Source organism: Pezoporus occidentalis, unplaced genomic scaffold (assembly GCF_034315485.1).
Source record: "Pezoporus occidentalis ecotype Australia unplaced genomic scaffold, CSIRO_AGI_Poc_V1 ctg215, whole genome shotgun sequence".
NCBI classification, from domain to species: domain Eukaryota; kingdom Metazoa; phylum Chordata; class Aves; order Psittaciformes; family Psittacidae; genus Pezoporus; species Pezoporus occidentalis.
In genome coordinates this window covers 42415-58936 of record NW_026914018.1, presented here as the reverse complement: position 1 = coordinate 58936, position 16522 = coordinate 42415, and the positions used below count along the sequence as shown (strand labels likewise).

Genomic DNA, 16522 nt, shown 5'->3' with positions numbered 1-16522 from the left:
TCCTCAATTAACATCTATCAGCTCAGTGGTTCAGTGGGAAGTATCTAAAAAATCAGTCGACCTACATGACTCAGTAGTTTAAGAGCATTCATTATAAAAAAAAGAAGTATGTTCTTTTGGTTGGTTTGCAAGGGTCTTTGATCATGCTTTGAATTATTAAAGTAGGTGAATTTGCATTTGTGTGTTTATTTGCAGTTTTGGTCTTTTTACAGTAATTGATCATGCTTCTTACAATCACAATGCCTAGCTACTTACCAGTGAACCTTCATGAAGACTCTAATCAGATTTATCATAGCTCTTATTTAATGTTTCTGGTTTTTTTTTCTTTCATTTCTCTATTGAATATATTTTGTTTTTCAGTTGCTATATCTCATTACTAGCCAGTTTTTCCCATGACAGTCATAAAAAATTTATTTATTTTTTTTTTTTTAATGTGAATTAGCTCTCAGTATGCCAGTTCTAAACTATTCTTCTTCTACATTTATCACCTTACAGTATATGACAAATCTGGGTTTAGTCTATGGAAAAAGGCAACTTAAAATAAAAATTTGAGTAGCAAAATAATTACTTCCTCGATGTCCAGGTCCCCTACAAGTGATGTAGAAGTTTTTTCCACCATGAATTAAAGAAATAAGTGCATGATCTAAACATTATTGTAAAAAATTACTTTCTTTCCAGTTAGTCTTTTTCTACAATAGCCTTTAGGTAATGTCCATAGTCCCATGTTGGTATTGTCTTCACAGCCAGTAAATGATATTCACCTCCCAAGAGAAATTTCAAGACACTGAGTTTTCTGAAGTTGTGAGAAAAATTTAAACTCTTGACAATTTTCTGGAAAATGGTTTTGAAATTTTCTTCCATTTTATTGGCAAATGGTAGAAAAGTTTATCATTTGATAGCATCTTATAAAATAAAATTTAATGTGGAATGTTTTCATGGTTTCTGTTTGAAAATGACAAAGCCAACACATTCCTGAAAATACTTTGATTTCTCTAATCTGCTTTCTTACATGGAAATTTCTCTGTCAGAAAATTTCCAAGAAGTTTTTTCTGAGAAAGGATTTTTAAGGGGGACAATAAGGGCTACAGGAAGAATCTAGATATTTGCATGATCTATGAAAGTTCTTCAGGTGCAGAAAAAAAATGAAGTGAACATTTGTGAAGTAGTTTGTAAGTAATGCAGTGCTGAAGTTGTAGCTCGGCTATAAGCCTGCTAACATCAAAGATGAAGTTAGCACCCCCAACCCAAAGGACTCATGGACTTCATAACTTTGGGTCTACACTGAGTGCTCATGGAGCAGTAGCTGAAAGAACTGTGTTTAGAGCAAACTATGAAGGGAAATGCAGTTAGAATGTGCTGGTAAAAAAATGCCTCCTTTGGAGGCTGATTCTTCTTAGATTCATTCCTGGCTTGCAGGATTCTCTTTCTGGTGAGAAGCATTATGCTTCACAGTTTACCTCAGGAGGGATCTCAATAGTTCCAAAGAACATGGGGTGCTAAATGTCTGTGCTTTAATATTTGGGTGTTGGGTTTGGAGTTATAGCAATTATGAATGTGGAGGCGAATTAGAAAAACAAACGTGTTTATTAAGACATTAATTCAATCATCATTAGTATGAGAGCTGGAGCATTCACAAAGGCTGGAGACCAGCTCAAACTGGTTTTCTTAATCTCCACCCACCTAAGTTCTACCAAAGGCATTCATTTAAAAACATTGCATCATCAAAGAAAAAAAAAATCACCAAACTCTCACTGGCTGATCAATGAACCTGAGATCAGGACATTGCCCCCTAGAAGTTCCTATGACCTGATTAAGCTTTTTGCTCTCTATGGCTGACCCCAGCCCTAGGAGTGCCATAATGCTTTGCTGCTCTATGGAAGAAGACACCTCGGTATTCTGTGAAAATCAGCCTGGGTTTTCCCTGGTCCCCAGAGGTTGACTTCTGATGAAGGATCTTGCTGTGACTCCTTTAGGAATGCCTTTCTCCATGATTCTTCAACAGGCTGTATTTGTCATTGCTCTCCAAGCTGATGGAGGGAGTAGGAGGTAAAGGCATGGTGTACCGAGGAGATGAGAGTGGTCGGCATGTGACTGTGGGTAATGTGAAGAAAGGCAGGAAAAGGATGTCAGAGCAGTTATCACTACGTAGGAGGAACTAGACAGAGTATTTCCTAGTTTGGGATAAGGAAGTCTTGATCTGTACTGACATAGTAGCAATTCCAACAGTTTTCTGTTAAAACTAACAAATTTGAGATGCTTGTGTAATGGCTGATTACATAGGAAAATGGCTTTTTTACTTGTCTGCATATTGATCTAGGATAGGACTTTTAAAAGTTATGCAGTTGGCCTAAGTCTTCACCCAGCATAGTTAAAAGCAGCGGCGAGAGCAAAGCTTAACCTACACTACATCCATTCAAAATAAAATTGAGACCTGCATCCCTTCTGTATTTGTTCCCTGGTGGAATCCTGTGTTTGAACCCTCATTTTCAACAGAGCTGTTCTGTATAAGTAGAGAGTCTGGCAAGGAGTAGTAAGGTAAATTGCCTTTGTGGCTTGCAAGACCACTTTCTGGGTCCTTTCTTTGAGCATTAGCCAAAATCTATATTGTGTGCTTGGGCAGCTGAGCTGCTGAGTCACACAATAATGTCACTACTGTTTACTTCAATCGACTTTGATCAGCCTTACTGGATCAGATGTGTGATTAAAGGCAGGCACTTGATTTGGTATCGCTCAGTACAGAGGAGGTAAAGGAAGTAATTCACATGAGATGGTCCCAGATAGCAGGGTCAGTGGACCAAATGGGAAGGTGAAGAAGAACTTTTTAATGAAGGCTTTCAAAATAATGTTAGTTGCTTAAGTCTTGAATTACTCATTGGGATGGTTCTTATTAACTACATTTTCATGTTGTATAGACACACATTTATTACAATTTTAAGTACTATATTGCTGCAGGAAACCCATAATTAATTGATTAATATATTTCTTTTTTTCTTTAACGCAAGAACATTATTAAGAAAGAAGGATGGGCCAGTAGTTACACAGCATTGGGCTGGGACTTGGGAGTTTCTGTTTTCCTTCCCAGCTCAGTCACAGGTTCACTTCATATAAACTTAGCTTCCTGTCTGCTCATAGCTATCCACTGAGGATGATCATCCTTCCTTTCTTTGTTTAAGCAGTCAGAGCAGGATTCAGATGCCTTAGTTTTGGTAAATAGTGTGATATCAAAATCACAACACTGGACTGGCAGTAGATGGTCAGGTGAAATGATCACTGCTGGTGAAACTGGTGGGTGAAGAAGAATTTTTTAGTGACCACAATTATCTTATCCTTCTCTATTTTCCTGTTCAAGATTCTTGTGTTATAAGTACTGGCAACAGATGTTTGCATTTTCTAGTCATGAAAACAAAATATTCTGGTAAAAGGGTTGGCTTGGGCATTGTCATGTGGAGCATGCAGATTATTAATACTCGGAATATATGTGTGCTTAATCACCTCTCCCCATGCGGTAATGTACCTACGCAGCTAACACCTCTTGGATACAGGAGCTAAGCACACCAGGAAAGAAGACACTTTCTGCAAAGTCCAGAGGACTTTTCATGGAAGCTTGCAACTGAGGAACATTTCCAATTTCATTCTGAAGTGGTATAAAGCTGCATCCTGCAGACCACAGATTTTCAAATTGTGTATCACTATTACTGAGGGAGTTGCTATGGTATCAAATAAATAAAAAATAATCTTGTCTTCATTAAACTCAATAAAGGACTGAAATGATGCTCAAGGTCATTGAAAGTAACTTTTTGTTTTCACATCACCTTATCTCAATGAGGAAGTTAGATGTGTCTTACAGACAAAAAACCTGAAGCCTGTCAGACAGTGTTAGTGATGTTTCCAAAGTCAAAGCTGAGATACTCAACAAAGTTACCAATCTATCCTAAATTTTGCGGTTCTCTCTTCAGGCAGTCACAGATCCTGGTCATTCCAGAATCCTTAACAGTATTTGGGCAATGGAAAATATTATCGGAGATCTTTGTAGTCAAAAAGATTGCAACATGGTTATTTTGTCAACTATTTGTGTGGTTAGAAGGAAAAGGAAATGGAAGGCACACTAGTCTTTCACAAGACCTGTATTGGAAATCACTGATATGAAAATCTCCAAAAGCTATTTTGTTACTAATATTAGTATTACAGAAACACTCAAGTCTGAAAAGAAACTCCCTGGTAAGATGTTACATGAAGAAACTGTAGAAAACACACTTTCTTTTGAAACATTCTGCGTGCTAAATAAAGGTTTTAGTGTTAGAACTACCTGTCTATTATCCTGCCCCTTTTTCAGGAGGGCTCAAGTCTGCTGTCGGTCCTGTGTCATACCTGCCAATCTGCACTTTTTCTGAAGCAGCAGTAGGTTTAACTGTTATTGGTACTCCTTACATGTAATACACCTGTTATATCTTTTTTTAATTTATTTCAGTTCTTGCTCCCTACTTATTTCATACTAATTCAAACTAAAATGAGTTCTGCAAGTAAAACTTTCCCCTCCATATGAATGTTCTCGTCACTATGTAAGTATCAGGGATGAAAGGAGGGGAAGACAGTGTCCATTTCCTTCTTAATTCCACACTCTTGTTTCCTTCATATTGTTGCTATTTCAATATATTTGTGGTCTATGTCCTTTATACTTACAAATATTTGTGTTACTTGTGATATAATAGATCTATAGGGATGAAGGCTTTTTTATTTGTAGCAACCTGTATGTCTGTGAGCCCTAATCCCAGAACAGCTATTATTGTTGCTAAATTGACATGAAAACTAGAATTCCTTACCTAAGGTGTGGAAGCACAAAAAAAAAAGCACTGGACAAGTTGAATTGCTCTGCTGTCATTGCATATATCAGCCACTGGTTAATTAAGATTAAACATGCTTTGGAATAATTTATTTAAAACAAAACAAACTAGCAGGAAGCTGTTTGCAAGGTGTTGGTAAATGTGTGAAATATTATACAGGTCTATTCTAAAAAAGTAAAAATGTGACTTGGGATGTGGTATAGACACTGACCTACATGAAGCACACAGCAGTAAGAAAGATTTGGGTAACATAGACCCTGTTTTGTTATTTCAGTATTCTGGACTTCTATTAAAAATAAGTAGTAGAGAAGCAAGATCTAGTTCAGTAGATGAATGATCAGTATGAATCTAGTTAATGTGGTTTGCTAACATAGTTTTAGAGTTTAAATTGTGGTCAGTAGAGAGGTGGGACTGTAAGAGGTAATGTGTGGTACGCATGGCACGCATGCATCTGTTCACTGTTTTAGTTTAAAAGCTGGCGTAGCACCTTATTGCTGCTTCTATAATGAAATGCTAGGGAAATGCCTTGTTAAAGTGTAGCTTAACATTATTAAAAACAAAACAGTAATTAAAAGGCCTCACAAGTGGAAAAAAAAACAAGAGGCTTATAACCATTTTGTAACACAATTTGTCCTTGACCACCATTAGGTGAATGTCATTCACCTCAACTTCAATGAGTAAAATAATCTCTGTGTTTGTGACCTTTCATAGCCAGAATTAGAAGGAACAAGTAAAAAGGAAAGGGGAAAGAACTGAGGAAAACAAAGAAGGGCAGTGTCAAGACAAGGTTTATCTATGTTCTGTCTCCATGTTTATCTGTTTGTAATGACAAAATTACACATGTGAGTAAACAAGTACAAAGGAAGAAGAGTCGTCACATATGAGGAAATGTATTTCATGTCATCTCTTAGTCATGGTTTTTGCTGTTACCTGGAAAAATTCAGTCAGCTTGATCCACCAGCATTTTATTTCTATTGGAAGAAGTTAATAGAAATGGGTACTAATTTTTTCATTCCAACAGTTTAAATACATGTGAGACAGACAAGGAGAAGAAGTGCATGTACACAGGTGGTATGTGCATATGTGGAGGTAGAGAAAACAGTTTGCTACTTGTATTCCTACCAACTGCCCAAAGCAGTAACTCAGATGAACATAGAACTGAGACATATGAAGGGACCACATCAGTCAGAGTAGGAAACCCATCAGGGAAACATGTCTATTACATATCCTTTCAATGGCATGAAATTACGGTCAGATTGAGAAGGTTCAGACAAATTAGTTCAGAGGCCATATTCAAGCTGAGGATCAGGCTCTGGTCAGACTGGCAGAATGCTTAGCTGCTCTGATGTGTGGTTGTCAGCTCCATGTGTGTTTCAACATAGCACAGAAAGTCTGACTTCTGACACCAAGAGTTAACATCTGTTTCCAATAGTTCCAGGCACAACCTCCTCTTTTAGAGTAAGGTCCTAATTACACAATGTTTTGCATTGAGCTCCTCTACGTGGTCATTGGAAACAGAAAGTCACAGCTACTATTCAAATGACTGAAAATTGTCAGCTACATTGGCTGAATTGCAGAGATGATCCTCAGAAATCCTATTTCATCAATATTTGTTCTGTTTCCTCCTTTCTTTTTTTTTTTGTTGGTTCTAATTTTTATCAGGACATTTAATGTTTAACAGTGTAAATTAAGAAGAAGATGATGTAGCAGTATAAGTAACAGTTTGGAGAAGAGCATGGTCAGCTGAAGGTCAGCAGCAGGGCTTCTGATTTTGTAAGCACTACATATGGATTTTTCTTTGAAACTTGTAAATGATGCTTTCTGCGGTCAGCGAAATCTTCATGTTAGGTTAATTTCATTTGTACGCTTGTGGCTGTTTGTATGCAATGAAACATTAATCAAGCAAGCATGCAAGGGACCAGTGGGACCTGCTATTCTGGGGGAATATGCTTAGCCTGAAATTAGAATAAAATAACCTTTGAAGTCACGGGGACTTATTAAGTAGTTGTTAAAGCAGAATACTGATGAAATCATCTTTTAGGCTGGAAACAGCCTTCACAGTCACTCAAAATTAGCATAATCCTACTAGTGACTGAACAACTTGGGCCAATTTATAAACCCTTCTGATGACTTAATGTATAAAGCTACTGAATTGCTAAGGCCAGGTTGTCTAATTAGGGCTGGGGTTAAGTGTAGGGGGTAGGTGGAAGGCCACAATTTAAATTTAATTGCCCCCTTTAATCCCATAGAAAAACTAATCTGTCATTTGGTAGGGATTTATTTTCTGAATTTCCAATTTTCATATTAAAAATATAGCCCAGATTTAATAAAGTCTTTCCAGTTTCTTCCACTTTGAAATGGTAACAAAAAAAAAAAAAATTTGTGGCTGAAATTGTCTAGTTTTAAAATGTTGAAATTAATGTGATTAACATTTCTTTAAAGAATGGGAAAAATATGTAGGGAAAACTCAATGACACTATTCAGTGTTTTCCAGCTTCCGGTAGAAGTGCTTCTTCACTATTTCTGTAGAGCACTGTGATACTAAGAGAAATTTTTAACTGATTTGTTACTGTACAAGTTAAAAACAGAGCCATGCCTAATATGAGCTTGTTGCAGAAAAAAAACATACTCTGCTTCAGAAATTCTTTGAAATTCAGGTTTAGCTTTGTTTAGACACAAGAAGTAGTCATGGACAGATAAAAACTATCCTCTTTTTCATTAAAGTGTGCAACATCTCAGATACCTAGAAAAAAACAGTCTATGAAATGTTAAATGGGAAGTACTTTTGAAACACTCCCTGTACTACACCGTCACTTCATTTGTTCACAGTACGTAAGGGTTTGGCGGGCTTAACTGGAAGGAACAGGGAGAGTTCTGTCCTAGAGAGATGTAAATAGAGTTAAATCCTCATCTAGTGCCATACTATGTCTTTTGGTTTAAGGAAACGAAAATTTAACATTACCATACTCAACGCACTCAGATCCTAACAAATATTAGAACACACAACTAATGCATATGTTTGCTACAAAAACAAGACCACCATATCAATAGAAAAATTAAGCAACTGGTTAATCACTAAGAATCCTGGAACTTGGGCTGCCCTCAGAAACTCTAAATCTTGTTTAGATAGTGGATACTGTCATCTTTCACATCCAGAAAGGAATATGGGACCAAGAGAACTTCCCCTTGGCAGGACATGGGAAAATGCATGCCTAGCTGTATGGGCTGGAAACCAGAAAACCAGCAACCATTACGGTAGAAAAGTTCTAGAAATGTTTTCATGCAGAAGCTGCAAGGGCAAAAAGCTTAGGGTTAGACAGCATGGATAGCTTGCTACATTTCTGAAGAGGATTTGTGTGAAAAGCCTCCCCAGAATACCAGGGAACTGAATTCAGTAAACCAGAGACTTGTTCCTGCTCCTGTGGAGGGCAGGTGGCTTATGTGAACTACATCATGTTATCATTAGGAGAACTAACAATGGAGAAACTTGTCATCTCGAATGGGATTAATCTGAGTGTCCGTTGATTTCCAAATGTGATCTGCGCTCCTTTTTTCCTCTTGAGTCCAGGTACTTCCTAAATCCCTAGAGGAAGCCACACATCCCACACAGGTTAATCCATGGTGAGGGGAAAACCACCTCTTAACAAGTTACAAACACTTGTTGCGGCTCCCCAAAAGGAGGGTCCATACAGGCACTTCATTATCTGGTACAAACTGGTGCTTCCCACGTGTCTTTACACTCACTTCTGAGTGCTGTGCTGCCATGGCACAGGGTGCTCCAGACTTCCGCCTTGCATTTTTTCATGAAGTTTATGTAGATGCCTTTCATCTATCATTTATAAGCAGTGGCCAATGGCTGGCCATGTGAGTAAGTAACCAGGAAGTAAACAGGGGTGTGAATTTAACAAGCCCTGGGTAGTCCATGACAGCCATCTGTCCATGTGCTGCTGGCCTGATGAAAGTGAGGGAATTTATCCCACTTTCAGTGAGAAATGTGATCCTCGCATTTACTCATATTTACCAAACTGTATTTGGGCAGGTGATGTGGAGTATTTGATGTCTTTGAAACCTACACCTGTCTTACCTCATGGTAACTTGTTTGTTTTGATGTACCTTGTAGAAGGCAATAATCCAATGTACCTTGTAGAAGGCAATAATCCAAGAAGATAATGTCATTGTCTTCCTGTCATTGTCATTGTCATCCTGTCCACAGGATGGACTTTGGCTCTATAACTCCATTGCCAATGGAGAAAAGATTTGCCTTTTCAGGGCAGTTAGAATGGAATATTACGATTTTATTATGTCTGACATTTTAATGCATAATTTGGCTAAATTTATCAATGACATTTGATGTTGTGTCCATGGAAACTTTAAATATTCCATATGCATTGTATCTTTACAGTTGCACTATATATTATTTATGCTAGCAAACTATTCATTATTTCTTACTAACAAACTCATCATTACCATCTGCTCATCTAATGACTGTTTATTTTGTGACACAATAATTTGAAAAAAAGATGAAGTATCTCCAGTGCCTGTGTTTACTCCTTGCTCTTCTTTGTGCTGTAACCCATTGCCGCCATGAAGACATTTGCCATAACGTCAATAACACTAATCTGAATGGTGGAACAGAAGATTTATTAATACATAACTGTGACAAGAAAAGCTCTAACTATGCAGATTTTGTGTTTAGAATTTACAATCAGGCTATATCAAAAGAAGCTGATAAAAATATTTTCTTTTCTCCCATGAGCACTCCACTGCTTTTACCATGCTGGCTATTGGTGTGTCGTGGTTTAAACCCAGTCAGGTAATTTCGTTCGCTCACTTCCCCCCCCTTTCTTGCCCTCCCCCTGCTCCCGGAGGGACAGAGAGGAGAATCGAAAAGAATGCAACTCCCACGGGTTGAGATAAGAACAGTTTAGTAACTAAGGTATAACACAAATCACTACTGCTACCACCAATGATAACAATGATAAAGGAAATAACAAGGGAAGAGAATACATCATCTCACCACCAACCGACCGATAACTCGCCCCCCCCCAGCCCGACCAAGCTCCGACCGATACCTCCTCCAACCCTGCAGTCTCCCGGCCCTTCCGGCTAACTCCCAGTTGCATCCTGGGCATGACGTGCTGTGGTATGGAATACCCTTTGGTCAGTTTGGGTCAGGTGTCCTGTCTCTGCTTCCTCCTGGCTTCCCCTCCTCCCTGGCAGAGCATGAGGCTCACAAAGTCCTTGGCCAAACCTAAACATCACTATCAGCTCTGTTCCCAAGCTGAAAGTCAAAACACTGCACTGCACCAGCTACCAAGGAGGAGAAAAATGACTGCTACTGCTGAACCCAGGACATTATCCACCCCTTATTCCATACCATTCACGTCATACTCAGATCCCACATTTTCAATATACCATCACTCTTATCTTAGTGCATGGACCAGTCCCTATAAAGCTGCTGAGTCCATCTGGTCCATGATGTCAGTCTCCATCTCTTCTAACAGTCTTCCAGAGCAGGAGAGACTGTGTGCAGTGTTCACACTCGTGAATAACTAGGGCAATAGTGTCCATTGTTAAGTCCACCCCTTGATCATGAGTCCATCTCTATGTTGCATCTCTGCTCTGATGGCCTGAAGTGCCATGGGCCCACCAGGCTCAAAATAATTCACTGTCCCCTTAAGCAGTTTCTGCAGCTTGTTGCTGGGGACTCCATACAGCTGCCTTCCATCTCCGACGCTTCCAAAGCACTGGAGGGGCCCAGTGGACTAGATACTTGCCCATACTGTCACACACACCCTGCCACTCATGACTGTCCAGCTTTGGGAAAATCCTCTTGGTCCTCCTATAACCTTGTCTAACCCCAGACAAGACCCAAACCTGACTCTGCTTAACTTTTGAGATCAGACAAAATGGTTGTGGGTAGAACACAGTCTGTGTGTGTGCCAACATGCTGATCCCCATCACAATCAGCAGGCAGGTCCCAAGGATACCCAAAGGCCATTCAAAACCTTCAGAACTCTCAAACGATGCTGCTGTACTTGTCACTGGGGCTGGTGTAGCTGCTGTACTTGCCACTGGGGCTGGTGTAGCTGCTGTGCTTGCCACTGGGGCTGGTGTAGCCGCTGTACTTGTCACTGGGGCTGGTGTAGCTGCTGTGCTTGCCGGCTCTCCCACCGCCAGCTTCTCTTTTCCCGAGTCCAGCTCTTCCTCCTCTGCCTTGCTGGGAAATGCTGCGTGGTCTCCTGCATCCTCCTGGGGCTCGGCGGGCGGCTTCCGGGAAATGCTCTCGGCCGTCGCGGGGCTGGGCTCCTCCGCGGGGCTCGGCTCTTCCGCGGGGCTCGGCTCTTCCGCGGGGCTCGGCTCCTCCGCCGCCTTCTCCCGCTGCTCGGCAGCCGCCTCCTTCCTCTCCTCGATCTCCCCGACCTCCTCCACCGGCAGCCGTCCCCTCGCGGCCTCCGGCCCCGCTCCCGCCGCCGCTTGCTCCCCGGGGCCGCTCTCCCGGGCCGGTTCGGCTGCCGCCGGCTCCCGGGGCCGCTCCCCCTCGGCTCCCCGCAGCCTCACGAAGATGGAGAGTAGGGTGAGGGCCAGGACGGTGAAGAGCAGCCGGACGGCCAGGTACAAGTCCACGGCCACGTCCGTCCCGCCCTGCTGCTGGAGCCCGCCCGTATTACAAGCCATTGCCATAAAGCACAGTGAGACAAGAACCTTAGCCCAGGCCCCACACTTGATAAACACTAACACAGCAAATACCGGCTCTACGTAAGTTACAACGGTCTGAAGCTGTGAGATCAACAAGAACAACTCTGAGAGCCAATAAATCAGCATTGTGACGAGTGACTATTAATCCAGTCAAATCTGTCGTTATCTCAACCCTTCGTGCCCCACGTTGGGCGCCAAAAAGAACTGTCATGGTTTAAACCCAGTCAGGTAATTTCGTTCGCTCACTTCCCCCCCTTTCTTGCCCTCCCCCTGCTCCCGGAGGGACAGAGAGGAGAATCGAAAAGAATGCAACTCCCACGGGTTGAGATAAGAACAGTTTAGTAACTAAGGTATATCACAAATCACTACTGCTACCACCAATGATAACAATGATAAAGGAAATAACAAGGGAAGAGAATACATCATCTCACCACCAGCCGACCGATAACTCGCCCCCCCCCAGCCCGACCAAGCTCCGACCGATACCTCCTCCAACCCTGCAGTCTCCCGGCCCTTCCGGCTAACTCCCAGTTGCATCCTGGGCATGACGTGCTGTGGTATGGAATACCCTTTGGTCAGTTTGGGTCAGGTGTCCTGTCTCTACTTCCTCCTGGCTTCCCCTCCTCCCTGGCAGAGCATGAGGCTCACAAAGTCCTTGGCCAAACCTAAACATCACTATCAGCTCTGTTCCCAAGCTGAAAGTCAAAACACTGCACTGCACCAGCTACCAAGGAGGAGAAAAATGACTGCTACTGCTGAACCCAGGACATGGTGCTAAGTCAACCACCCTGTCCCAGATTTTTGAAGGCCTGGGCTTTGATGATCTGACTGAGACTCGCATACATTATATACATGAAAGTTTTTATAGAGTTTTAGCAGTACTGAACTGTACTGATGCTAACATTACATTAAATATAGGGAATGCCCTTTTTACAGCTACTGGGTATGAACCACAGGAGACATTTTTACAAAATACCAAACAGTTTTATGAGGCAGATTTTTTTTCTAGCAATTTCCATAAACCAGAGGAAGCTAAGAAACACATCAACAAATATGTAGAGAAGAAGACCAGGGGGAGAATTCCTAGTTTAATTGGTCATCGATCCAAGTACTGTATTGGTTCTTGTAAAATACATTTATTTTAAAGGTAAAATATTTAACATAATATTCCAATAGATGATTCTGATGCAAAACAAAAATCATAGGGAGCTCATGACGATTTATTAGGAGAGTGAATATTTAGGAAAGAGTTAAACTTTGCAGGACCTTCAAAGTGAAGGACTGATCTAGCCAAAAGCAGAGTATCTGATTGTTGATAAATAATATTGGTTGCTCGATTTTGGCTCAGTTTGCCTGAAAGCTGTGGACAAAGAAGTCCTCTCTAAAAGACTGCCTCAAAGACAGTGATCCACTGCATGTAGTCTTGCTGGTCTGAGGACATAATGACTAGGCATGTTTCAAATATCTCTGTGATGACTGTATGTGCCAGTCAAACTTAGTGGACTGATATTCTTGCACTTACAGGGTCCCCAGTATTATGGTGGATTTACTAGGTAAACTGCATGGAAACTTGGGACACAGCCCTGCTTGGGTGTTAGGATCCTTTATTCTGCTGGTTAATTCCTCACCAGGTTGAGTGCAGTCAGCTTGCACAGGGTACAGCCTGACAGGAAAGGCATAACAAGATCCTGTGGCTGGATGTTTAAGTGGTTGAATTTGAATAACATAAAAGACACAAGTGATGGAAACATATGGCTACAGTAGAAGCAGGACTCTCTCAATTGGTCCTCATCAACCTTTGGTATTTTTTCAGCAAGACAGGATATCCTCACATTAAATACGCTGAACATACTGCACAGCTAAAATGCTTTATTTTTTTTTTTTTTTATGCAGGAGATTGAAGTGATTTAGCAGCCCTGTTTTCCCATGACCAGCCCCCCAGCATTCTACATTTAAGTTGGTCTGATTTATATCAGCCATTTTTTATGAGCTTCATGTGTTTGAATCCAACATCTTCTCTTTTCCTCCATTAGCTGACTGGACAAAGTATTTTGATCCTTTGCGTACACATGAGGATGATATTTTTGTGAGCACAAATGCATCTCTTAGAGTCAACATGATGCAGCTTGACAGTAACTATCACAGTTACTATGACAAGAATCTCTCTTGTAAGGTGGAAGAGCTGCTTTACCAGGGCACTGAACGAGCATTGTTTATTCTTCCTGATGATGGAAAGATGAAGCAAGTGGAAGATGCTTCTGTCCAAGGAAACTGTTCGCAAATGGGATAACAAACTCGTGACCAGGTAACTCTAGGTAGATGGGTTACTATATTTGAGGACACATCATTATTTTTAAGAGAAAGCATTAATCAGAGATTGCTTCCTCCTGGATGTAATGTCCTCATTTCATAAAGCAGGGCTTTAACTGATTCCCAAGACAAGTCAGAGCACAGCATAATTGGTAAGAAACTGCAAGCTTTCTGACCTGACAGAAGGGACATAGCATTGTAACAGCTACCTCAAGACTTCCTTGGCTACCTTTTGGCTGCCATATATCTTCTTTCATGGTGATAACATAATTAATTTGCTTCACTGGGTCTTTATCATTCTTTTCCCTTCATTTAGCCTTTCCACAGTTGGTCTGCTTACTCTCTAGAGCCCTCTAGCCACAACACTCTGCTAGTTGTGTATATGGCACTGGAATGAAAAAATGAAATTAGTTTCTCTTTCCAAAACTGAGAACAGAATGTAGGTACAAAAAGAAGGCACATCTCTCTGGATGCCAGAATTGCTCAGGGAGTACAAATGCTGTCATCAAACAAATTAGCAAGCAAAAGAATGCTTTCAAGTGTCACTGTATTACATACTATCAAGTCTGGTACCTGAAATACAATGCTGCAATGCTTCACTGCTGTTTTGTTTTCTTTGTTCAACAGGAGATTAGATCTGCAGTTACCAAAGATTTCTATTAGGGGGTCTTATGATCTTAAAAAGCTGTTCGAGGAAATGGGCATTACTGAAGTGTTCTCTGGTAATGCTGATCTGTCTGGAATTAGTAGCAGCCATAATCTCCAGGTTTCAGAAGTAAGTCAACAGAGCTGGTGATGGGGCCATGGTTGGTTGCTCTGGATCTGGGTTTTTTAAAGACTTGCTTTGCCTCCCTGTCCTACTGAAGGTATAAATAAAATTCACAAGGGCATATTGGGGCTTGCTTAGTAATTGTGCCTTTATGCAGAGAGGGCCTGCTTTCCCACCTTTATATTATTTAATATTGTTATTAAAAGGCTGGATATTGAGTACATGGAAAAGCTGGGCAAGATTTTAAACTTTTTCTTGGCACTGGAATACGGTTGTTTACATGAGATTGTGTCAAGTAAGTTATATATGACTAGTATATCATGATATTTGTATTGATTAATACCCATTTTTTTAATATTCTCAGAGTTCCCAGGAAACTTCCAGTTTGCAGTAGCAGATTTTCACCATGTCACTTTAAGTTACGATTAAGTTAATGTGGCAAAGATGACAAATATTGCGTCTGCATCGGCATTTAAATAGCAGTCTTCCATTAATCTCATTGGAATAACAGAGAAATGGGCTGTTATTATTCCCCTCTATTCAGCACTGGTGAGGCTGCATTTACAGTGTGTCTGGTTTTGGTTTTGTTCCTCCCCATTAAGTCCTGACATGGAAAACACTCCTGTTGCGGGCTGCTAGAGACTGCCTATATCCAAACTATACAAGAAAGTTTGGTCCACTAGATTTTAGCACTTTTCTCCTAAATAATCCATAAGAAGAGAGTTTATCTTCACCTCCTGCTTGATGTCCCATAAATACACCACAACGTTTGCTTCTTTTTCTTGCAGGCAGTTCACAAGGCCCTACTGGAAGTTGATGAGGCTGGAACTGAGGCTGCAGGAGCAACAGCTGTAATCCTTACCAGAGTTCTCCATCCTTCTGTTACCATCAAATTCAACAGGCCCTGCTTTACCTTGATTTCTGACAAAGAAACCCATACCACACTTTTCCTGGGGAAAATTGTTGATCCTACTAAGAAGTGATTGCTGAATTATTTGTCATACTGCTATTTGGCATGAGTTATAATGGCTGCAGGGTTTGCACAAGCAGGCTAGTTAGGGCTACTAACTACTCTCTGACTAAGGGATATTCAGAAGTAAATGAGGAATTCCCTTATCCCTTATATTTTCCTTATAAATGAATAAGGAAAAAGAATGTGACAAAAAAAACCAACAACTGGCAGTTTTTAAATGTAACATTTTCCCTAATTGAATATATTTTCTATATTTTCATTGGAAGACACTTTATTTTGTAAAGTCTGTTATTTTTACAAGCAGTTTTGTCCAAATTGCTTTCAATTATGGGTTGTTCACCAAGAGCTTTATCCCAACCAGTAATAAGTCCCTTGCAATTCTAGTATGTCTTTTCCATGACTTGCTGATGACCAGTACTCATCTGAGCTGGTCCCTTCAGAGTACTTTATTCCTTTCATGCCTTTTTGCTGCCTAGGCTGTTATTGTTTATCCTTAACCAACCTGTTCTTTCTCGCATGTTCCAATCCTTTGTCTAGGACATCTTGAAAAATATTGACAAAAAAGAGAAAGTTCCTGAGACAATAGACTTGTTCTGCTGTAGCAGTCACTGTAAGAGTCTTTTTGATGTTCACAGGGTCAGCAAAAGACTGTGAGAGACAGTGACGTTAAGCATAAACTGTCAAAAAATTGTGAGATCATGTCACCCATGAATTATTGCCATGCTTGATGAATAAAATAAGCATTGTGCACTCGCAGCCCAGAAAGCCACCCGTATCCTGGGCTGCCTCAAAAAGAGCGTGACCAGCAGGTAGAAGGAGGTGATCATGCCCCTCTACTCTGCTCTCATGAGACCTCACCTGGAGTACTGTGTACAGTTCTGGTGTCCTCAACATAAAAAGGACATGGAATTGTTGGAACAAGTCCAGAGG

At 40.7% G+C, this 16522-nt stretch overlaps 1 protein-coding gene across 1 annotated transcript; it reads left to right on the top strand.

The window, feature by feature from the left end:
* The first annotated feature begins 9121 nt into the window (after positions 1-9121).
* On the top strand, positions 9122-16304 carry LOC134164281 (serine protease inhibitor 2.1-like). The gene is given in 8 exon segments (XM_062619861.1): positions 9122-9596; positions 9599-9628; positions 12306-12639; positions 12641-12687; positions 13574-13797; positions 13799-13845; positions 14478-14625; positions 15408-16304. Coding segments are annotated over 8 exon segments (1260 nt in total). The 5' UTR covers positions 9122-9361; the 3' UTR covers positions 15603-16304.
* The last annotated feature ends 218 nt before the right edge of the window (positions 16305-16522 follow it).